This window comes from Electrophorus electricus, chromosome 3, assembly GCF_013358815.1.
Source record: "Electrophorus electricus isolate fEleEle1 chromosome 3, fEleEle1.pri, whole genome shotgun sequence".
Classification (NCBI taxonomy): Eukaryota; Metazoa; Chordata; class Actinopteri; order Gymnotiformes; family Gymnotidae; genus Electrophorus; species Electrophorus electricus.
Window position 1 is genome coordinate 31,095,970 of NC_049537.1, and position 24,695 is coordinate 31,120,664.

Here is a 24,695-nt window from a genome sequence, read left to right on the forward strand (position 1 = left end):
AGAGAGAGAGAGAGAGAGAGAGAGAGAGCTCTAAACCCACCTGTTCGTGAGAGCCACGGTCTGTGTGCCATAGGTTAAGTGTGAACCGGAGGCGGCGCTCCGTTGCGCATCCAGAGTTCCGCAGATGTCTTTGATGTGATCTCCATTCGCTCAGCGCGCGATGGACGCTCCGCGTGTCCTAGGCGCACGCGACTTGGCTGGATCGTTTCACGCATGATCAAGATCTTCGGGCATACAGGATTTGATTCTCTTGGGATGTTTTACAGTTGATGCTATTCGACTCTGAACCTAGAATGCCTCCATCACGATTTGGCACGGAGTTTAGTTTAGTTTCTCTTCTGCATCATGGCAAATCCCGGGCGAGAAAGTCGTTTTAAGGCTCAGTAGCGTATAGTTGGGAGAGAGTCTCGCGACGGAACAACAATTTTAATGAGCATGCTGTCGTCCTTGCAGGCACTTGCAGCGTAACAGCTTCTTTCCTGATCTCACTGATCCTTTTTTGGGGGAAATAAGTCGCAGGTGTTATCAATTATGTTTACGTTTGCCGCCTTCTGTTATATGCTTTCCCTTGTCCTTTGTGCGTCTCTCATCTTCTTCGCCATATGGCACGTAAGTGTGTGCGTCTACACATAGGACTCTTTTCTTGCTTGCCTATTTAGGGAGGCACGTTACAAACACGCGTGCACTGATACTTCTGTCTATTGCTGTGCATCTACGTTGGGGGTCAGTACTTATAAATACAAAACTGTTGAATAGGGGCTTGTAGGGCTTTATATGGCATAGATATCAGGCTGTGCCATCTCTACTCTATCTATACTCATTTCAGTAGGTCAGACATTAGGATTTTATGAGCAATTGAAGTTCATGTAGGTACTTGAACCAGCTTGCTTGAGGCCACTTACATTTCAGGGAAAGAACATTTCCTGTTGCCAGTGCAAATTATTTCCTTGCCAGTAGAATCAATTACTATGATCATTTGGGCTTTGAGAGGTTCAAAGAGCTCCGCATTTCTGGGAAGGTTACATTAAGAACCTTGAAATACATTGTTGTCCAGTTTCCCAGATACATGTTTAACACTGGACACTACAAAGGAGGATTTTGCCCATTGAACATCCTTTTGAGGAATGAGTTTGACTTCCTTATGTGTGTGTGTGTGTGTGTGTGTGTGTGTGTGTGTGTGTGTGTGTGTGTGTGTGTGTGTGTGAACCTGTTTCCAAATAAGATGTCACCTTTTTTGAACAAATTATTTTCAATTCAGCTCATTGTTTGGAGTTTGCTGTGTTCCTGTTTTCTTAGCACATATTATGTTAGCATCTCCCCAAAGAGGGCTAGCTAAATAAGGAGTGTGCTTTCCTGTCTCCAGACCTGGACTAGATTTGGGTCGGGCTGCACAGTTGTTTGCCCTGGGTCTGGCTTTGCATAGCAACAGACATAATAGATCAAAGTGGTAAGTGAGGGGGAGGGGTAATTAATCGTCCTGTGGCTTCTTTGACCCACCGTGTGTAGGACTGCGCCACAGTGCTGGAGTGTACTATATTTCTGAGAGCATGTGGATTTGTTTAATCTGGCGATAATGTGAAAATCTTGTCATATTCGATCACTTGCATATCATTGAACTGAATGGATAAAAAAGATTTTGTACCTTTTTACTTTCATTAGCTAACAAGGCTTCATTAAGCTTTCACAAATGGCCAAATATAATAATTAGCATACAATTAAAAGCTTCACTGTGAAGACCTGTCTGTTCTAATTGTGCTGGGACTTCATTGTTTATCCACCGAAACCGAATATTAACTGAGTGGAATGTAACATCGAAGTAATATGTGGCATTCTTTACTAACAGTGAATATGATGTGTTATATATTTCTGGCTGCCAGAAATTGCATTACATTCAAGAGGCTTGTGAATGATAAACATCAAAGTAATGTTTAGTCTTAGGAGACTGTATCACTCACACTGTACAGGGGTTGTATCATGGGGTTTCCAGTAATGGATTTAACTCATTTTATTCTGTACCCTGCGGCCTCTGTTCATACACTGTATACAATATCACCGCATGAAGGGTCACAATACTCGGTTGTCTTGTTTATCGTTTTAAAGGAAGCAGTTATTTGCCCAAAATGTCAAAGCAGCATTATACTGTTCAGGACATTATACAACTCAAGATTTGACTAGAATGTCTAAAAGCTAAGAATTAGATGGCACCAATTTGGGAACCGTATAAATCCTCTCCCATGTTACTAACCTTCAGGAACCAAAGTAAATGTTGTTACCTGCATGCCAACTTGCTGGTGTGATGAGATCCAGGTTCTTTCCCCCTTTTTCTTTATCTTTGGCACTAAAAACCATCATGGTTTTCAGTTCCAACTGTCCCCTACACTGAGCCAGCAATTTTTCCAGAATCATCTTGTGACATGTATGATTATTAGTTTCTGAGGACAGGAGTTAACGCAATTTACTCTGCCTGATGGAGTGTCTTTGTTGGGCCAGCTCACTGCACTGAGAAGAGTGTTTATTATGTTACTATCCTTAAACTCTGGCTAAACAGATTGGTTTGAAACCTGCCTCTGGATCAGTTGTGATGTTCTAGAGTAATTTACCTGTGAGTGATGTCTTACAGGTGAGTGAGGATCATCTAGAGTCAGCCCTTCACACATCGCTAGTGACCACATATATGCCTTAATTTATTCCTAGGAACACAACAGTTCTTGGAAGGAGTATTCCTTTAAGAACAGTGAGGAAAAGGGTGGAATCGGATCAGATGTTGTTTTAAAGGACCTTTTGGATTATTTGAGAACATGGGCCACAGCTTTGATCCGGTTACTGGGCCAGGAAAAGTAGCTGATGTTGGCACTAAAACGGGGAGAAGCCATTTCTGGAGGAAAGAGAGATGACCCAGAGTGGGTAATTTGGCTAAGGAGTGGGAGGGAGCACTGAACACCTGACACCAGTCAGGTATTAAGGTTAAGCTTGCTGGTTTTGTTTGTAATGTGCAGCAGACACATGTATCGGTGTGCTGTAATCTACTGTGGGGCAGGCCAAGACAATGGTAGACATGGTAGCACTGTCTCATAGATGGAGTCTTTTATACAGTTAAATAAATCTCCTGTTAGATATGCATTGTTTCTTTCAACAAGTCAATTTAATTTTAGTTAATTTGATTCTCAAAACATCACTTGAAACATTTCGTGCAAGGCTTGCTGTAAACTGATGAAAAAGTACATTAGTAGAGCACCTGTCTAAAAAAAAGCATCTTACTTCAAGTGGGTTTTCCTGACGTGTCCATAACAGAATCCCCTATACGATGTATCCTATATACTATGATGGTCTCTTTACAAAGCTTTTAGTGATGTTCTAGCTTTTCTGTTAATCCTTTTGTAGAATTTCACATTGCCTGTTGACTGGGTTTTTACGTCTTGTGCTGCTTTTGAGGATGTTTAAAAATTCCCCATGCACCACATCCGTGCACAGGTCCTGGCAGGGAGACTCTGATGAATGCTTTGATGAAAGCTGGTGTGTTATTAGGAGTTCAAGGCACAGGCTGTAAATATGGAGTAAAATTAACCAGGTTTGAGTGGTTTCCAGCCCTTGTTAACATTTAAAGAGACCCACTCAATTATTTAGCCATCACTTCTGGTCCTTCCACCAGAGCTGACTTTTCTTTTTGTGATGTGAATTTGTATGCAATTACTACAAAGTGGGTAGTTATGAATAATGTAGCTGTGGTCTGTCTTTTAAGTAACGTACACATTACCACAGCACACGGGGAGAGTGCAGGATTAATGAAAGTCTTTCATTACTTCCTCCATTCCAGTCAATGCTAGCCCGAAACTACATGTCCCTGCAGCATGTGGCCAGTGGTGAGTCAAGCACGGACATATCAATGGCTTAGGAGGAGCGGGCAGTTTCAGGGCAAGACAGCAGTACAGTCTGGAATTGGGAAAATAACTTCAGCTAATTCTGTGCAACCTTTGCTTGAGCCTGGTCTAGCTGCTGCAAGAGTTCTGATTTCATGTGGTGATGTGTGTCTGATTCTGCCTCTCTGCTTTCATGGGTGATGTGTGTCTGATTTTGTCATTCTGGTTTTACGTGGTGATGTGTGTCTCTAACTCTAACCCTCACTATTTGGAATATTTGAATATATATATTTTGCTAGGCCATAAACGTAATTATAGAAAGGAAGTCATGGCAGCTTTATTAAAGCTTAATCCCTCATAAAGTGCTCATTGTTTATTTTTTCACTTATTTAAGCATGTTTTCATTGTTATACTCAGATGGTACATTTCAGCAGAATAGTCTGTGCTTGCCCAGTTGTGGCATTGTTGCCCTGGTTTAATCAGGTTGACCCTGCTGGGAATATTTCTTGTGCTAAATGAAAGCACGGGAACTCTAGACAAGAAGGAATGGCACCACCAAGATTAGCCTTGGAGAGCCCAGGAAATGGCTGCCATAACAGAACTCTTTCTTCTTCCCCCATCTCTAGATAACAGCGTTTGATGAGCTCCAAGCAGATTTCAAAGTGCCAATAGACCAAGGAAATCCACTCCATGCAGTAAGTAAAGCAAACATGGAGGGTTTAAATTAAGTGTGTGTGTGCATGCCCTTGTGTGTGCATGCCCTTGTGTGTGCATGCATGCGTGTGTTACAGTATAATCTCAAAACGAGGCGTGACATCTTTGGCGGCAGCCAGGTGTTCCCTTCCTCTGAGCTCCAGAAAATCGTCGTCGTCTTCAGCTCTGTAGAAATGGAATTGCGACCAGCCGTAGCTTTTTCCTGCCAGGGCACTCATTGCCATCCAGCGCACATCCAGCACCTGTCCAGCACATCCAGCACCTGTCCAGCAGTACCAGCTTGCGTGCCCCCCCCCCCATAAATGAGCTCGTTTATGTACTATGTCTCAGTGCCAGTGTGGGTGTGGTTAGCGCAGCTGCAGGGCGCAGACTGCTGGTGCTCCTCACTAACCCGGCTATTGTTGCAGTGCATGATTTTGCCTGCATTCTCTCGCCTCGGTCATGACCTACGCAACTGGTCAGACTCCGTCCACCCTCGCTCCCATGAACATCATGCAGAATTCAGACTGACTTGTAGTTTCACGCTCACACACCAAAAGCGGGTTTGGAAGGCTGGGTGGCTCTGGTGGTGGTGTGTGATGATGATGATGAGTGAGGGAGCGTGGTGAAGGTTACACGGCCTCCTCATTAATCACATCTCTCAGTCGATCCTCTACAGCACCCTGCATGACTAATTGGTGTCTTGAGTGGGTGGAGGCCTCTGGTGGAGGTGGGGCTTCACCCGCAGAGGCTCAGCCAGGCCGCAGTAGCAGCAGTACACAGGAGAGGCGGCAGAAACGGGGAACTCCTTCAATCGTCCAGTGGGACTGTAGGCAGAGGCTGGGAACAGCCTGTCTGGAGAAGGGTGAAATGGAACTGTGTGTGTAAGTGAGTAAAAGCACTAATGAGAGTGAAAGTGAGATATGCACTACTAGCTGTGACATTCAACTGTCCTTGACTGCTGCAGTTACTATCCACACTCTACATTATCTACACTATCCACACTATCTATACTATCTATACCAATCACTGCTAGTTTCCAGCGCACCACATTATAGCACAGTGTCATCGTGAAAAGCTGAAACACATTTCAGCCTTGAGTCAATGCACATATAATACAGGCAGCCCTTCCTTAACATTCCTCTGCAGAGAGTGACTTTGAGAAACATGGAGCCACTTCCAAAATATGGCCCGTTAAACCCAGGAAGGTCTAGCAGGCACCATGCCAACGCCTAGCCTCTCACTCATGGTAAAGTCATGGCTCAGTGGCTGTAGACTCCATACGGCCCATCCATGCTGCCCCAGCGGGGGTTCTGAGTCATGGCGGCCAATGGCAGGCTACTTTCTCAGGGGGTGTCTCTCATCCCCTCTGCTTCCAGAGGTGTATGGTTTAGCTTGCCCACCCTGCCAGTTTATGCGGATGATAAAAAGTCAGACGTCCGGAAGCAGAGTAAACTGCTGAGCTGTGGCAGTAAGTCCTGACAGAGTGAACTGAGTCATGCAAGGCTTACTATTTCATTCTTGAAACACGTCAGTAGTTGTCAGAATTAAATCAGCATTGCTCTCTCTCTCGCTTTTTTTTGGGGGGGGGGCATATTCCATACTTAACTATTTAGAAGATTTGGATAAAATGTAAGGTTAGTTAGTTTGAGTCTGCTCTTCTGGTTGCTGTATTTAGAGAGGACGTCCTGTGGTAATCAAAGTTGAAAAGTCCCGAATTTTCTCAAAACATCCACAATCCTTACTGTTTGTGAAAAATTATTGCAAATTCCACCAGTGGTATTTTATTGGTCTACATGATTAATTAGATCTTCTGTTTAATTGGCCATTTTGATTTAGGTGTATATAGTTTTGCCTACTGTCTTTTAATTCAAGCATTGTGATTATTAGTTACAGTACTTAATGTAGTTACAGAGGTATAGATTACTAAGCACATAGACCCTAACGCGTTTTGTTATACAAAGCAACATTCAGCAGCATGAAGCAATGCATCAGAGCACAAGACTATAACCCAGGCAGCCTGCGAGACTGTGTTAGTACACTGCAGAGACCCCAGAATCCCACAGCAGAGACCCCAGCTGGACCTCGCCGTCGATTGATCCAGCTTTGTCTTGGCAGATGAGGCGACACATTGGGAGTCGGTCTCAGCACTTCATTCCGTCATCCCTGAGTCTTTGCAGCTCTGGAGCTCTTTACTCGGCAGACTGGACTCCTTCCCTGCTCTGTACTTTCCATCTCAAGTTTACTTTTAGTTTTTATTATTTACATTATGCCAAGCAGAGTTCATGTTGACGCAGATTTTAAAGGGAACTGGATGCAATTGCCTGTTCATAAGCATTCATGCATCTGCTCTTATTATAGCAGCTGGATCCCAAGAGTCCTTCCTTTTAAGGCTTCTCCGAAAACCAGTTACCTTGCATGTGTACTAATTCTAAGATTTTTTAGCAACCAACTAGCAAAATATATGGGAACTTTATATAAGATCAAAAAGTAACATAAAAAATTCAGATACTAAGACAGGATTTTAAACATATATTTATCTTCCAGATAATGCAAAAGCGTTTTGGAGAAAATGTGTCTGAGTGGCACTACAGTGGTGTTTCCTGGTGTGTGGCACTGTTCGGACAGACCACGGACTCTGGGACTTCATCCAGCAGCATGTGCTGCACGTTTGAATAACACAGAGAACAGGACATGTCCCGTCTTCAGGGAGGTATTTTCAAAACTGGTGAACTGATTGACGTTTCCCTGTAAGCCACTGCATTGACCAGCCTGCCCACACTGTGAAAGACGACAGGAAACAGGAACAGGACACATCCAGCTGCTTCCACTTTACTGCCCATGTGAGGTTTCCTGTGTTCATGTTACTTCGAGTGTATTTACACATACTGCTGTACTGAAGAAAACTGCAGACTTCAAAACCCAGCCAATTCCAAAATCTGTAAATGTTCGGTTTGTCATCACCTACTCGAAGACGTGATTTCGTAATCCCTCAGTTAAATGAATGAAATGGTTTTAAAAACACCCTTATATGACATCATACAGCAGCAAAAAAAAAGTTAGTCAGAATCTGCTCATAAAATGACAGTAGTTGACGTGGTCGTGTTTTGATGTACTCACCAAATGCCATTTTCAGATGACCTTTACAAAGTTGTGCTGGTGCTGGTTTTGTCTGGTTGTCCATTTTTCTGTCCTCTTCATGTCCTTGTCAGTGTGTAGTGCTCCACAATTCCACCAGCGAATGGGGTCATGAGCTGGGAAAGACCAGCGCTGTAGGTTAGGCTGGCAAAGCACACACACATACATACATACATACATACATACATACATACATACATACACACACACACATTCTCCTGGTCCTAGCCTTCCCTAAGGATGACATATATTCAAGCTTTTTGCTCTACATAAATTAATAAAATACAATTTAAAAGATGAAATTCAGTCGAAGGTCATGGTCATCTTCAGTGACAATGCAGCTTCTCCAGATTAAGTCCAATCACGTCAGGGGTTTGGCAGCCGATGGCCATCGGCACGCCCGTGAGCTTTGTGCTTGGGATCAGCAGTTCGAAATGAATGTTCCAGAGGATTTACCGTTTCCTCTGTTTCTCTTTGTTCCTGCAGCGAGAAAGACTTCGAAACATTGAGAGGATATGCTGCCTCCTTCGGAAGGTAAGGAATACCACACCACAAATTCCACATGATCCCATAAGGTAAGGAATACCACACCACAAATTTCACATGATCCCATAAGGTAAGGAATACCACACCACAAATTCCACATGATCCCATAAGAAATCTGTTCACAGTTTTGACATGTACTGGAAGACCTTTGCAATAAGACATGGAACAAACTACAACTAAACTCAATTTTATGTTTTCTATCGCTCATTTGCTGCTCTGCATAATTTGTGTTCTCCTTCCTTGAGCTGGTAATTGGTCTCTCTACCCAGGTTCTCAGACTCAAGTGTGTTGGAGCTCAGCTCTTCAGGGTAGATGTGTGGATGCACACCCCTGCCTCACACGTTTATCAGTAATCAGTTCTGAACCACATGTCTGCTGCTGGGTGGATTTATACCAGCAGTGATGCTGATATGTGCAAAAACCCAAGTGGTACCGCTTGGTCTGATTAAACTCGAACCAGCTCAACACCCACAGCTACGTCACTGCCTTGTTAGTGTTAATGCTGTGATGAGAACGCTCTGCCACACAAGTAACATCCAGTTTGTACTGGTCCTTACCACTGATAAACCAGTAAGAAACTGGTGACTGGTACATTGTGTATGCTATCAGATGGCCTACACTGTAACTTTACAGCTATAAAATGCATGTATAAAATGCATGTGAGTGTATGTATAAGGCAGGTGTCTGTAACAGGTAATAAGGCAGGTGTTCCTAATACAATAGCTGGGTAATAAGTGAAAAAAACTGAAATCTTGCTGAACATGGCTTTTGTTTTCAGCAGGTGGACAATGCCAAATGTGTTCTAGATTAGAATAGATGGTCAGGACAGTTCCTGGGTCAGCAGAAGATCTCTACACCCTTTTTCTTTTAGATTTGTCACATCGTAGCTCACACTATGAGTCTGGACTTGTTTATAAGTAGCAGGAAGGGATTACAAAGATTTATGGAGTCACATGACCACATATCAAAAAACGGATGTAAAAGGATGGCCAGACAAAAGAGCTTACCACACACAGGCTATCTGGCTACAGTAGCTGTAGGGTCATACATGAGGCTTTTATTTAAAAACAAAACAAGATGGTGTTAAAGAGAAATGCTCATTAAAACCTAGACACTCCTTTTTGTTTTTTTCTTTTGATATTCATCTCAATCAGCCAGAATGTTGCATTTCTGTAAGGTTGTCTATAAAGACTGTGCTCTCCTAGTGTGTCATGCAATATGACAGAGGGTATAGTTCCATTCCTCTCTCTCTCTCAGGGTCTGTATGTTGAGGGGGTTGGCAGGTGTTGTTTGTTTTATCTGTGGTAAACTCTTAGTCTCGTGTAGCATCCCACAGGACCTCTGTGCCCTTGCTTCATTGACCCAGTGCAGTTTATTTATGGAGGTTTTACATCACTTATTTAATGTTGCTGAATAGCACTAACCCTAGACCTTCAAAATATTTTATTTTATCAATAAGTGGTCATTAATAATTTTTGGTTCAATCTCTATTAGAGTAAGTGAGGGGTGTCCGAATCCGTTCCTGGATATCTACTGACCTCAAGATTAAGACGTTACTGAAGGATTTGATTAGCTGTGTTGGGGTAGGGTTGAAACTAAACTCAGCAGGTAGATCACCAGGACTAGAGTTGGACATCCCTAGAGTCTGTCAGGTGCCATAACAAAGTAACCTTTGAGTTTCGTGATGGTGTTTGAAGCACATATGGACGTTTTTGTCTCAGAGCACATGGCGAATGGTCTCTGAATGGGGACTCTGTAGCAAGCACAAACATTCAAAGCACTGACACTATGTTTCACTGCAGTTATTGTTTTAGCTCAGGTAGCAAAAGGTAACATCTCTGTTATGCTGAGTCATGCAGGTTTTTGGCTGTGCCTGTGTATGTGTATGTGTATCTCATACAGTTCATAACACTTCTTTGTAGGACTTGTGTACTGTTTCTCATTAATTTCTGCTTTTGAATATTTTCTGTTTACTTGACAAAGTGAGTTTTTGTAACTAATGAAAAGAAACCTGAAGCTGTCTGTAGAATAAAGTGAAATAAATCATATAAAACAGATTGTAGAACAAAAAAAAAAATTTAACTAAAAACCCTGATTTGCATTATGACTGTATAGTTATCTTGGACATTTGGCTTCATAAAAATAAAATTTTTATCTTGACTATTACAGTGTACACTCAGTTGCGCATTTGTGGAGCTGTAATTTGCTCTATTACCAATTAAAAACAAACATACATTCTCTATTGTGGCTTTTCATACCTCTTTCACCTTAAAGGAAAGAGAAATGTGATCTCGTATGAATGTTGAGACTCCACAGACTGGACCAGCAGGAACACTTACAAACATCAAACATTCAGAGGTACTGCAGTGTAAGTTCAGCTTGAGTTGATGATTCTAGGCGAATGTGAATGAAGCGTGACTTTGTACGTCATGAGTGACTGAGGTCCTTCAGCTATTGATGGACAGCCATAGTTCATCACACCGGCCTGTGGTTCCATGCTTGACAGCTTATGAAAATTGGAAAGGAGCATGAAGGTGGCAAGATAATTGCACTGGGGATGTGCAGTGTATAGTGACTCAAGGACATGGTTTGGGTGTGCAGTGTATAGTGACACAAGGACATGGTTTGGGTGTGCAGTGTATAGTGACACAAGGACATGGTTTGGGTGTGCAGTGTATAGTGACACAAGGACATGGTTTGGGATGTGCAGTGTATAGTGACACAAGGACATGGTTTGGGATGTGCAGTGTATAGTGACACAAGGACATGGTTTGGGTGTGCAGTGTATAGTGACACAAGGACATGGTTTGGGTGTGCAGTGTATAGTGACACAAGGACATGGTTTGGGTGTGCAGTGTATAGTGACACAAGGACATGGTTTGGGTGTGCAGTGTATAGTGACACAAGGACATGGTTTGGGTGTGCAGTGTATAATCACTCAAGGACATGGTTTGGGTGTGCAGTGTATAGTGACACAAGGACATGGTTTGGGTGTGCAGTGTATAATCACTCAAGGACATGGTTTGGGTGTGCAGTGTATAGTGACACAGTTTATATTATGAAGCACAAGAAAATTTGGGACATAATAACATTTGGATAAACTAACGTTGGGACATGAGTATGATGATGGGTCATTTCAAGGTTTTTTTTTACTGTTGGGTTTCTTAGCATTTTGGGTACAATGATCCTTGAGGTAGATGCCATCCAATTTCAGAACCTAAAATAAAGGTCTGAAAGGGGCATTCTGGCCATGTGTGTTTCCTCACAGTGACACGTCGGGGCTAAAAATTAACATTTTGTTTAACGCACTGAATTTTGGGTGAGATGGCTTATATTGACGACATTTTATAAGTTCAGCTGAGGAAGTTTTGTAATTTCAATACGTTTGAAGTTCAGTAACATTGGCAAAGGCTGTTGGATTACCATAGATGCTCTTTTTTATCAGACCAAGGCAGAAGAGGGATCTGACTGACCACTGCACTAGACAGAATGTCTCGGCTAAGCATGTATCTAACACTACAGCACAGGACTGTGGTGGGTCAAGACTCCTCTCATTAGTGATGGTTTCTTTCCCCATCTCAGGTAGAAGTTGCACTGTGGTCAGTAACATATCCACTTTACCCTGGAGCAGAAGGTTGACTCACTGTCAATGAGCCCAGGGCAAAGAGCTCAGGATGCGCACCTCCTCCGCCGTGGTCTGCAAAAACATCCTTGCAGACAGAGCAAAATATGTGCAACCAATCAGAACCTAGAAAGACTACATGAGCATCCAACAGCGATGGTGCTCCCTGGGTAGATGGATGTATAGATGGATAGATATATTGATGGATGGATAGATAGATCTAGCTTTGTAGAGAAAAAACATTGAAAACAACAAGAAAAACCCAACAGTTCAGTGTCCCTTAAAGTCAGCTTTCTTTAAAAATAGCATTGGTTTGCTTCAGAGCACATTGGCCTGCCACCCCAGAGTGCTCATGAGGGACATCCCAGTTGCACTGGCCTGTCACTAGTGGGGGAGGCAGTGCTTGCTGGCGGACCTGCAGTGCTCTTCCTCTCTGGCTCTCGGTCAGCCACTGGCTTCCAGTCCGGTTCTCGTTCCACCTCACAGGCTTTTCCCGTCCGTCCTCCAGTACTGGCAATAACACACACGCTAAAGACGCAGCGCACATGTGCTGCGCTCCGCTCCTCGCTGATAGGCAGTTTGTGATTGCCACACTCTTGGAGAGTGGACAGGCGCTTTGGGGTTGAGAGTGGAGCCCGGCTGGAAGCAGAGCACTCCGCTGGGTAAAGGCGGCCTCCAGCAGAGCATTTCTCCATTAGTCCTTTCAACCAAAAAGATTAGTCTAGAGATGTTCCTGCTACAGAATCATAAAGCCCCAAACGCAGTCCTTTGTCATCCTTATTCTACAGAGACATGCTAAGAGACTGCAAAGCCACTGACTCGAGTACATATAATATTATTATTATTATTATACTCAGGAGACTGTATTACTACATTCATGTTATACACAGTGTGTTCATTTGGTTGATTTGCTTGGTTGTACACATCCATAGCTTCTTTGTCCAATTTCCCAGATAAATTCTCATCTTGGGAGAATAGGTGTCCTTTTAAGAGAAAATGTGTGTAATTATTTGTTGCACTTAATTACGGCTGCTACTGAGAGAGAAGGGCAGTAATTGGATACTAGGAGCTCTTTTGATTGCCTTAGGCTGAGGACGGTTTGCTGCAGCTAAAATGAGAACTGCAGCCCGATTAGTCACCCCAGCAGAGAAACTGGGAGGAAAACTGTAGTGCACATGCTTGCGTGTATACAGTAAATCAGTATCATTTAGATGAAAAATCGGTGAGCCATACGAGGGAAAGTGGTCTGTGCTCTGAGCAGTTCTGTGCATTAAGAGAGTCCATTCTTTTCTGGCATAGTAACAAATAAGGCAAAATCACTCTTTTGGGAATATCAATCATAATTTGCAGTGATAGTTCACTCTGACATCTCATAATAATGGCATATCTCATAATCAGTAGTTCCCTTCATTCAAATGGTTACTCTCATTTCTTCATCCAGACTGAACGTCTAAGGCCCCCAGTCCTCACTGACGAGATCTGAAGCGCACTCTGTACTTCTCCACTGGACCAGTGTGACCCCAGTCCAGGCTGAGCAGTGTGTAATTATCAGAAAGTGGTATTCAGTGGTTGAAAGAGAGAGAGAGAGCGTGCACGCATATGTGGGTACTCCAGCGGATAGCATGGCAAAACCAGACCTCTCGTTAGGTAACCGATGCTTGAAGAGGCTGTCATTTACCCCCAGGTCTCTTCAGTGGGGGGACCGGGACAGGCTCCGGGAACATCGCACTCGAGCTCAGTGGCCTTGGAGACAGACGCCTTTAATTAATGGATAGGTAGGGTAACTTGCTAGATGGTTAATTATAGGCATTTGACTTTTTATTTGGGATTCAGTGAAATGGAGAGACATGGCTAAAATAAGGGCAGAGAATGTGTTCAAAAGGAGATGAGCCCACTGTGACCATATCAAACCTGCAACTGTAGTGAATTAACAGTGGGAATACACTTGGAAGCAAACAGGACTGTGAGAGATGTGGCATTGAGACTCAAGAAGGCTTAGACAGGCACAGGGTGATAAAACCTCGACCAGAGAACAGCTGGGAACACTGGGAGCAGATGTGGAAGAGAAGCAGGAAGACAGAGGTGTAAGGTGACTCTGAAACAATGAAACACTCACTACAGGGAAGCCCAGGGTCCAAAGAGACATCCATGTTCAGGAACACTACAAACAGGGTCTACAGGTGATGGGTGCCAAAGGCCTTGATAACATAAGCCATAGGAACAGGAGACCAGGCTGAGACAATCACTATATATCTCACTGGTGCCTGGGGGACAAGCTGCGCATGCAGCAATAATAAAAAGTGAATCTTGAATCTTGAAGGATTAAAGACATCTGGGTTGGGGTTTTTTTTTTTTTTGGGGGGGGGGGGTGTTGTTTTTTGCAAAAGCACAGAGTTGTGGGGGCTGGCAGAACAACTGAAATCTGGACTGCAGGGCTCACTGGAACTGGAGCCAAACTCAGAATCTGTTGGAAGAAAAGAATTGAGAGAAAGCTAGAAGAATCAGCACATCAGTAGAGCGAGAACAGTGACCAGGCTAGAGCTGTGTTGTCCACCAACGCCTGATATCCAGAAAAGAACAGCACAGTCCAATGGTTGAATGCTGCGATAAACTTCAAAAGCTCAGATGCTGCTGGAAGCTGAGACACACAAAGTGGATCAATGACCTGACTTGCAGCACAGATCAGGACAGGAAGAGGAAGTGAAGCCACAGTTAGTGCCTGGAAAGTGACCTCTTTCGCTCGAGCTGGCATAGTTAGCATAGCAACTGGGAGATGATGATGGGATCACAAAGCCAACAATGGGAGCGTAGAACATAGCAGAGGAATCCAAAATATGAACTTCGGGGAAAAAAATTAAAAAGCCTCTGGAATTGGGATCAGGTGCTTCACAGCAAAGTCTTTGGTGGCCACCATCTACTGAGCCAGGCTGCAGCAGGCAGCGGTACCAAATTCTGCAGGGGAGGCAAAGAGTGCAGAGTCAGCAGTGCGGGCCGCTGAAGGGATCATGAGCATGGACCGTGGGCAGTGCGCTAGAACATGAAGACGAGAACGAAGAATTCACAAGCCGAGGATGATTATGGTTGGAGGTCCAGTGAACATTGAAAGATTTATCTTGAGGAGCCAAGGCAGACCAGGGAAACTGAAAAGGTCCTGAAAGACCCAAATCTCAAGGCTTCGCAATAGGCCAGTGAGGGAGTCCGGGGAGGAAAGTCCCGCAGACCTTGTGGAAATTGGAGCATACTGACCGGCTGCATTAGTGACACAAGGAAGGGGGTGCATTATTTGCCCAAAACACTATGATTTCTCCTCCTCATTATAAATAGAATAATAATTCTAAAATTATAATAACTTTTCACAGTTACCGGGACATTTTTATCTTGTTTGGTCTTGCAATTCATGCCAATAGCAGGGATGTTTTTTTAGTAAAGTGAGGAACAAAAATCATAAAATTAAAATCAACCAGTACACATAAGAAGCCAGTTTGTGGTTCTCTGTGGTATATCTTCATAACTCCAACACACAAGGCTTTGTCCCTTGGTATAAGAACTACAAAACAAAATTCCTGCCTGCATCACCACCTTGTACAGTAACAAAAAGCGATCAAAGGATGTGCAGACTTGTTATGCACCAACGATCACAAACTGACATGAAAACAGTAAAGCATATTGTGAAGACTCAGAAGTGTTCAGAAAATTTACAACACAGCGTACTTTTAATGAAATCCTCAAGAGATTTAATACATTTAAGCATATTTATTCATGAATCTTTCCTAATGCTTCTCTGACAGATAAAACGCCCCTGACAGTTCACTACTGATTCCTCAAGAATGTCGTTAAGTTTGTAAATCTCGTACATGGCTCAAGGTGTTAACCGCTGATGTGAAGAGAAACGGTTAAAATGGTTGTGCCCAAAGCAGTCAAACGCTGATAGACTATAGCCTGAGGTCTTATAAAGGAAGACATTACACCACAGCAGGCCAGATGAGTCCCACAATGCCCTCCACAGCTGCCTGGACTCTAGATTAGTAAGTCATCTGCCTGTGTTCACTAGTGCCTTCAGTTTAAATGCATGTATCTTGTAGCTCTGCCCCAGAAAAGTGTGCTTCCACCTAATTCTTTTCCACTACAGCACAGCCCATAATTGGACATTGACACACATCTTATTGTTTTGGCTCTGTGCTCCAGCACGTTTAAATGAAATGATCTTCATGAGATTTCACAACGTCATCTTTAATTCAGGGGTATATGGGAGCATTATGTAAGGTATACAGACATTTTATGTGTGTGTGTGTATGTGTGTGTGTGTGTGTGTGTGTACTTGTTCTTGAGTCCTACATTGATTTCATGTTGTGGTGAATTCACTGAGGTCATAATGGTGTTTTGCTGAAGTCATAACAGTGAAAAGTGTTTGCCTTATTGTTGTGGGTTCGCTGGTTTGAGCCCCAGAGACACCACATGAATCCATAGCTGGGAATCCAGGGGAGCCAAATTGGAACTGCTCTCTGAGTGGGAGGGGTGCTATTACACCGCCCCCTGTCAATCACAGTGACACCACATGTCTGTCTGCTCACACTTGCTGACATATGCAGTTGGTGCTTTCTTCCAAGGTGCCCTGCGTCGCAGCATGGCAGCAGCGTTTGGCCTCATGTGTCTCCGAAGAAGCACACACTCACAGCACCCTCCACAGCTGGTAGTTGTCAGAAGACAGAGGAGAGCCAGCTAGCCAGGCAGTGGGTGGGAACTGGCTTAATGACTAACGTTGGGAGGACGGTGGGATTTAAAAGATGCCTGATATTTTGAAACATCCAAACTTTAAGCTCTGTTTTTTATTTGGATTTCCATACATGTATATTTTATGTATCTTATTACACCGTATTATGTTAGACTATTAACATGATTCGTCTTTTAGACAATGTATGTATTTTATTTACATGTCAAACATGTTAATATGTTAGTGGGACTAGTTAGGTCGCCATAACAATCACAGTAGAGGTTAATAGACCGTATCCATCTGTCTTCCCATCAGCTGGTGCTTCCAGAGTACTCCATCCACGGTCTCTTTTGTGTCATGTTCCTGTGTGCCCAGGAGTGGTTAACTGTGGGACTGAACGTACCCCTCCTTTTCTACAACACATGGAGGTAAGGCTCTGAACCAGCCTACTTTATTTATGAGTTCAAAAAATATTTAGGATCTTCACAGGGTCCTGGTTCCATCCTGTGCTTTTGGTTTTGAAGATGGTCCATTTCCAAAAATAATTACTTCAGGTCATTCTCAACAACTTCCCAGCACACTAGAGTGCACTAAAGTGCAGAGGTGTTTATGGTGTCTGAAGATGTGACAAAGATCACAGAGTAGTCCTAAAGTGGTGTCCAGCCAAATAAAGCTTCCTCACGCCACGTCCCCACTAAGTTTGGCTTGCGTCCGACTCAGAGATTCTGCACCTTCAACATGTTATTCAACATGTCGCTTGGTACCTATTCTTACGACTTCACTTGAGGTGACTCATATGCAAAGCTGTGTGGTTATGGTTAAGAGGTAAGGGAGAATTATAGCAGGTTGTAGCATTGCTCATAACTTCTAGTATTAAATTTAGGTACATCACTCAGACTTTTTGTTATTTACGTTTTTAATGTTCATTTATATATCAGGCAAACATTCTTGGCCCCAATTATACAATCACATAATCAACTCAAACAAAAGAAGATTGTTGGTTTAATGGTTTTATCATTCCTGTTGGGGCTCACAGGCCAGAATCATCAAATGGTGTCATATTCTCCCAGGAGAGAAAGTGACTTAATTGGTGGTAACACGGCTTGTCTTAAACATCTCTGGCCCATGTGACTCGGGTGCTCTAGTGCCTGTTGTCTTCCACATCAGGCTTAGTCATCATCTAGTGGGCTACACCCCTAAATTCATCATCTAGTGGGCTATACCTCTAAATTCATCATCTAGTGGGCTATACCTCTAAGCGTAATCTAGTGAGCTACGCTCCAGTCACTACAGTCTCTAGTCACTACAGTCTGCCTGTGATCAGAGGGTCTACGTCTGCTTTTCACTGCCAAAGTCACTACTGGGAAAAATAAAACAAGGTGAACTAAATTTAATAGCAAGGAGCAGGGGCAGTTCATCACTCTGGATAAGATCTGATTCCTCAGCCGCAGGTGGAGAGGTGCTTTGTGCATGATAACCTGTGTTATTGTGATAATAATAATAATAATATTATTATTAAAAATGTTATTATGCACATGTACAAATCAGCATTCCTGTGTACTGTCCATGTCAGCTTACTGAGGTTTGCTTTGCTCTTATGTGCTGTTATCATTATGTGTTATGCTCACTGGAGCCAGCTGTAGTTCTGGAGTCTCCATCAGATTAATTGCCACTGGCACCAGATGCCGCATGCCTGCAGATGCTGGTTCTCTGCTCTGAGTCCTGCAGGGAAAGAGAGGAGGATGTAGCGTGAAATCCATCCATCCTTCTCTCCCTGCCTCCCTACTGCTGTTCCCATGCTTTTAGTGCTCTATCACTCCCCATGTGTGTCCCTCACTCCCCCCCACCCGTCTCTGTCTGTCTCTCTGTCTCTCTCTCTGTCTCTGTCTCTCTCTGTTTCTGTCTCTCTCTCTGTCTCTGTCTGTCTCTCTCTCTCTCTGTTTGTTTCTGTCTCTGTCTCTGTCTCTGTCTCTCTCTCTGTCTCTGTCTGTCTGTCTCTCTCTGTTTGTTTCTGTCTCTCTCTGTTTTTCTGTCTCTCTCTGTCTCTGTCTGTGTCTCTCTCTGTCTCTGTCTGTGTCTCTCTCTGTCTCTGTCTGTGTCTCTCTCTGTCTCTGTCTGTGTCTCTCTCTCTGTCTCTGTCTGTGTCTCTCTCTCTGTCTCTGTCTGTCTCTCTCTCTGTCTCTCTCTGTTTGTTTCTGTCTCTGTCTCTCTCTGTTTGTTTCTGTCTCTGTCTCTGTCTCTGTCTGTCTGTCAGCTCTTTCTGTATTTTTGTACCTGAATAGCCACAGTGAGAAGCAGACCTTGTTCTTGTCAGGCCCCTACTAGGCGTCTTTTGTCCATCTTACTGTCAGACTGATTATATATTAGCGATGCCTGAGCTAACAGCATCTGTGTTTATTCCAAGCTGTCTCCTGTAAAGCAAAGGCATGAGTACTTTTTCGTACTTGGCAGGAGCCTACACTGTAAACATCTGTAAACATGAGTACGGTAGAAACAGAGTCGCTTTGTAAGACAGTATAGGTATAAAATTCTCACAGACCTCATGCAGGAAATTGTTCATACTGTACATCCTCTGTCTGACACATGCCCAGTTTAACAGAACCCAATGAGTCCACAGCGGGCATAGGGTTTCTTGGTCCAGTCCACAGTGACCCAGGAACACAGGTCCATTAACCAGGTAACCAAGGTAACCTGAGGAGCTCTTGATTGGCTAGAGACCCCTGAAGGGTGGATTTACAACCCCTGTCGTAGAGGAAGATCTACCACTCACAGTGGAGGCAGTATATAGAGGCAGAACTACCCAGGGAGTCTTTGCCTTCTTGCCCTCTTTGGCAGGTACTTCCATAGCCCCACAGACACTAAGGAGCTGCTGTACGACCCTGCCTACGTCATGAACGGGGACACGCTGAGGTTCTGCCAGAAAGAGGCCTGGTGCAAGATGTCTTTCTTCGTACTTTCATTCTTCTATTATCTCTACTGGTGGGTGCCTTTAGACCTTTGACCCCTTCTATCACTTACTCTGTTATTTCCATTGACACTTGACCTTCAACTGCTGCTAACCGAGGTCACGTACTTGTCTACGAATGGTATTACACTCCCATTGTCCATTTGCATATCTTTAGGAGATGCTTTTTTAATATGTGCATTTGTTTTTGTACAAACTATCTACAACTTATAGACTTTGCATAGCAAAAATATACAACTTTGCATAGCAAAGATGAATACTAAAACAGGAAGTAATGTTTTATATGTTCTTATTTTTTCTACTTCACATTGTGGATTCACTTTATGCAACTGTAACACAACCAAACACTCTTACATTTACAGCATTTAGCTGATACTTTTATCCAAAGTGACTTACAATTATGACTGAATACAACTGAAGCAATAGATGGGTAAGGGTCTTGCTCAGGGGCCCAACAGCAGCAAGTAGGCAGTGGTGGGACTTGAACTGGCAACCTTTTGATTACTAGTCAAGTACCTTAACCACTGAGACACCATGCCCCAAGCTTGGGTTGTTTGGATCTCGACATAATGAACTAATGTTCTAAGGCAAACCAGCAGTGCAGTTTTGTCATATTTGTATTGCATTATTGTAATTCAGCAGCATTGTTTTACAGACCCACAAATGTCAATTGTATATAAGCACATTTTAATCTTGAGTACAACCGTTTGGAATCTGAAGTTATATATGTTAAGCTCCGCTGCTGCATTCACTCCACTGCTGCGCTCCCTTCATTGGCTTCCAGTAGCTGCACGCATCAGATTTAAAACCTTGATGCTTGCCTACAAAGCCAAAAATGGACCAGCCCCTTCATACATGAGGTCAATAGTCAAAGCCCGATCCATACCTCGAGTACTTCGAACCTCAAGTACGGGTCGGCTTGAAACACCACACTTCAACTCCCATGGAAGACAAACCTTGAGACTGTTCTCTATCCTGGCTCCCAGATGGAGGAATGAACTTCCACTGGCTTTCCGGACAGCAGAGTCCCATGCAGTCTTCAAACGCAGACTGAAGACCCATCTATTTGTGGAATATTTAAATGACCACTGATCCTGCTCCTATGTTGACTAACTAAAACTCTAGTACATATTTTAGGGTATTGTTTGTGTTTTGCACTTCTAGGCATCAGCATTGATCCCTGTATTTCAACAGTATTCTAGTATATTGGTATCTTGAACTCTAATCTACTGTACTGGCTATGACATGTTCTATGAGTAGATGACAAAGCACTTTTGTAAGTCACTCTGGATAAGAGCTAAATGCCCTAAATGTAGATGTAAATGAAGCCTATTTCCACAGGTATAGCTTCCATACTTTGCCTTTGTAACTGCTCTGCTATTCCCACCACATGTAAGTGAGATTCACTATTTAAAAAGTGATCTCTTTACCTATGTGCTCCTGTAGTGCCTATTGGACTTCAGCCTCCTGCTCAGAACTCTGGTGGTGACATGACAGAGTTGGTCTCTGTCTCCATGGTTATGCTCTTGTTTTAGAAACAGCTCTGCAAGCCCCTTCATCCCCAAGCAGACACCTCACTGCTGTTTCTGCTGACCCTGGCTCAGTTTCCACAAGCACCAGCCTCTTAACCACAATATGGGTAACCTCACATAGTCCTCGTCAGTGCTGCCTGCAACCTCAGAGTCTGCCTCTGATCTTCGGTGTGTTGTGCACTGAAGCGAGTCAGAATGAATGTTGCTAATGTTTGATTTGGTGCGGGCTGCCTGTACACTTATTATTGGGCAGCTTCTTGGGTCTAAGATGCATTTCCACGTGGCCTAATCTCTAATCCCCTTATGTACACCAAGCCTGTGGAATTATGTACACCAAGCCTGTGGAATTCCTGCAGGGGGAGAAGGAATCCTACTCACATATCAATCGCAAATCAAACATGGGCATTTTCTGCCCGTGCTCATCAGACTGCTGCTGTAAGTTTTGTCATGGCCAATTAGACGAACAGCGGTTTGCAGCCGATGACACAAGAAGTGAAGGTGTCACTCTGACGAGACTAGCATGCTCCAAATGCACCCTATTGACAGGGCCTTAGCCAGGCAAATGTCACAGCGGTTTGTCTGCACTGCTGCAGGCTGTGGGCTCGGTGTAGAAATACATGACTATCAGAACTGTTTGGCACTCAGCTTGTCTAGGCAAGCTGTACTTGCTAGATCCATAGAAGTCTAGTTGTCTGCAAAAGAAGACCATTTTTACACCATTTCTAGAGCACATTAATAAAAATATTTATATTTTTGATGTATGCTATAAATCTAAAGAGACATTGCCTATTATTATCATACTGTATATACATGTCATGCTGTATACATGCTCATGTGGAAGTCCTAGAATACCAGAACCTTTAGTGTTGTGCACATGCTTTGGTCACGCAACTGTAAATGCAAGAAAGTGCTAGTTCAGTTTTTAGCAGGGGGTCTCCTCATGAAAGCATGAGCCTGAGGGCCTGGCGCAGGAGACCAAGAACCTCCGGCGTGCACAAGTGAAGCATATGTTGGCGTGACACAACCCAGGCGCGCACCCTGGGGCGGGCCCTGGTCTTTTGAAGGGATCCTGCGGCCAGTGGGTCAGTGCACTTCTGTGGCTATGGTGGAAGCTTTGAAGCCCACTGTCTGGCCTTCTGGAGGCAGGGAGACAGAGGGAGGCTGCTGTCTGGAGGAGGGATAAAATCCGGTGACAAAGCGCTCTTGGCACCCGGCGCAAACGAGGAAAGAAAAGCTGTAATTAAGATGCACACAGACAGACCGAGCACGCCCATAGACATGCACTTCTTTCATCATCACAAGTCCAGAAAAACATGCTATGCATATTTGCTGATTAATTCTTTACTATTCCTTACCAAGGAGATTTTAACAGGAAAGCAGAACATGGCACAGTACTTTTTTTTTTTTTTTTTTGTATTTGTTTGTTTGTTTACTTAGCAGCTCAGTGATCATATCTAGAACAGTCCTTGTTATGTTAAAATAAAGGTTACAACATTAGCATACTGCTGTATATTATACAACATTAGCATAATTAACATGTAAAGTCTTATGGAGGCATCCAATGTCCAGTATGCACTGGTATGTCTGTAGTGTCCGGTATGTACTGTGGCTGTTTGATTTAACTGTGGCTGTTTGCTCTCCACGCTCTCGATTTAGCACTTCATGTTAATTAGTGCTGATACCTAACACCTATTTGGTGGTTACAGTAATGAGAGTGTGACCTCCAGCAAGCACCCAGAGCCCAACTCAAATCAGTCTGACCTGCAGTGCAAGTGTGGAGATGAGATGAGTCAGAAAGTGTGGTCAGTCAGGAACCATTCAACACACCTCCTTAAATTGGCAACTGTTACATATCTGCCGTACCTTAATATGGAAGAAACATAGGTGTATACTGGAAGATTCCTCCTGAACAGTTCACACAACTTGTGGGTAAATCTAGCTCCAGACGTGTTCACACAGCTTGTGAGTATATGTAACTCCACACATGTTCTTTCCTGGTTTCTCTGATCTCCCGAAATCTATGACTAATGCCAAACTTGGTTGAATTGATGTTATTAATTAAATATAGATTCAGTGGAACTTGCTCCAAGCTGCTTTGAGCTTTTTGAAGACTCAGACCTTCTCTGGCACCAACACTGTGACTGTTCTTTAACGACTTCAATACAAACCACTTGCTGCAAAACTGCCCCATTTCCTAAAGACAGGCCAGCAGGACATTAAATCTGAGATGTAAATCAGTTTATTGTGCAACTATTGAGGGCCACTTTTTCCCCTCTTTTAATCCACTTTTAATGCGCATGAGTTGCTTGTTTACACTGACAGTATTTAACTGCTTTCCATTCTTGTCTTCCAGTATGATCTACAATTTGGTGACTTCATAACACTATTCCTGACACTGAAGAAAATTTCCGGATATCAAAGACTTTTTTTCCTAAAATCTGTGTGTTAAACTAATCTATGGAAATCTGTATATCTAGGCGATTAACTAACAATCTGAATCTCAAAGGAGAACTTTTGATTTACATTTTTGGCCTCCTGAAGAACCCTGCAGAGCAGAACCACAGACCCAGTAGTTTACTGTGGACTTGCCCTGCTTCAGAGCCACCCAGCTGCTGCAGACTGAAGGGTTGGGCCGATATCTTGTGGGATGCTACACAGCTATCACACACATCCTCACACGTTTGCACAGACTGTCTCAGGCATAGCACACATCCCGCAGGACATCAGGAAGCTGCGCCGAACCACCTCCTCACTTCTATCAAAAACGTTGTGTGTAGATTTGAGGTTAAATTGAAGGAATTATGGCCAACCTTATTGCTGAATTTTTACTAGACACAAACTAGAACAATTGGTTATACAATCTAAATTCTATGTGAATGGCTTTGTGATATATGTGTATTTGTGCGTTCTACATTAGGCAAATGTTAATATGAAATGTACATGTTGAAATTTCTGTGTACATAGCAAAATTTGTGTAATGCTCTGATGTTTTTGGTGTTGTCAGTCATTTTCAGATTTTAAAAGCATATATGCTTATATTAAGGCTTTATGTAGAATGCTAGAGCTAATTTTCAAAATATCACATCTTTGCACAACCGTTATGAGTTTGCACAATTTGTTACAGTAGTTGAATGTGTTGAAATAGTTTATATTTATATACCCAGAATACCAGTAAAGTCTTCCAATATTTAGTATTACAGTGTATCAAGCTATCTTGGTGAACAAAAAATTCAGTATTGCATTTGTCTTAAGGTCACTGGAATTTTCACCAAAACACATTATCAAGATTTCAGTTGTTCATTATTACAAGATCAGTATTAAAGCTATTTTTGTGTTTGTTGGTTGGTTGGTTTTTGCATAACAATAGCAATATAAAGGAATTAATCTGATAGTTAAGTCAATCATATCATATGAAGTAATCACAGATTGAACATTTACAAAACTAAAGCCAAGAGGTTCCAGCAAACGCTGCCTGTAGTCTTCTCTGAAAATGTTTCTTTCTTTATTTATTTGTTCATTCCATCTCTAGAAATGTCACTTCCATTTTTGGACAGACCCCCCCCCCCCCCCCCCCCCACCTGCTCCTTTTCCCATCTACTGCCTAAGATTCTGAAGAACAAGCCATCTGATT

General features: G+C 43.1%; 1 protein-coding gene across 3 annotated transcripts; it reads left to right on the plus strand.

Annotated features, from left to right (window-relative positions):
• The first annotated feature begins 48 nt into the window (after positions 1–48).
• Positions 49–24,401, plus strand: cnih3 (cornichon family AMPA receptor auxiliary protein 3). Of its 3 annotated transcripts, none has more exons than XM_027022444.2 (6): positions 49–609; positions 4,484–4,552; positions 8,175–8,222; positions 16,883–16,995; positions 19,400–19,546; positions 23,418–24,401. In XM_027022444.2, the coding sequence occupies exons 1-6, from the start codon at positions 532–534 to the stop codon at positions 23,443–23,445; spliced, it is 483 nt and encodes a 160-aa protein (XP_026878245.1). In that variant the 5' UTR covers positions 49–531; the 3' UTR covers positions 23,446–24,401. The 3 variants fall into 3 exon arrangements, with proteins under 3 accessions (XP_026878245.1, XP_026878246.1, XP_026878247.1); XM_027022445.2 differs by having other exon boundaries at positions 19,403–19,546; XM_027022446.2 differs by having other exon boundaries at positions 19,415–19,546.
• Positions 24,402–24,695: the final 294 nt, after the last annotated feature.

What these genes read in the sequence shown, in the direction of transcription:
- cnih3 (XM_027022444.2), top strand. Translation starts at nt 532, where the DNA reads ATGTTTACGTTTGCCGCCTTCTGTTATATGCTTTCCCTTGTCCTTTGT. An exon ending in CTTTTCTACAACACATGGAG is followed by an intron (nt 16,996 to 19,399) that starts GTAAGGCTCTGA and finishes TGCCCTCTTTGG; the next exon opens with CAGGTACTTCCATAGCCCCA. An exon ending in TTCTTCTATTATCTCTACTG is followed by an intron (nt 19,547 to 23,417) that starts GTGGGTGCCTTT and finishes CTTGTCTTCCAG; the next exon opens with TATGATCTACAATTTGGTGA.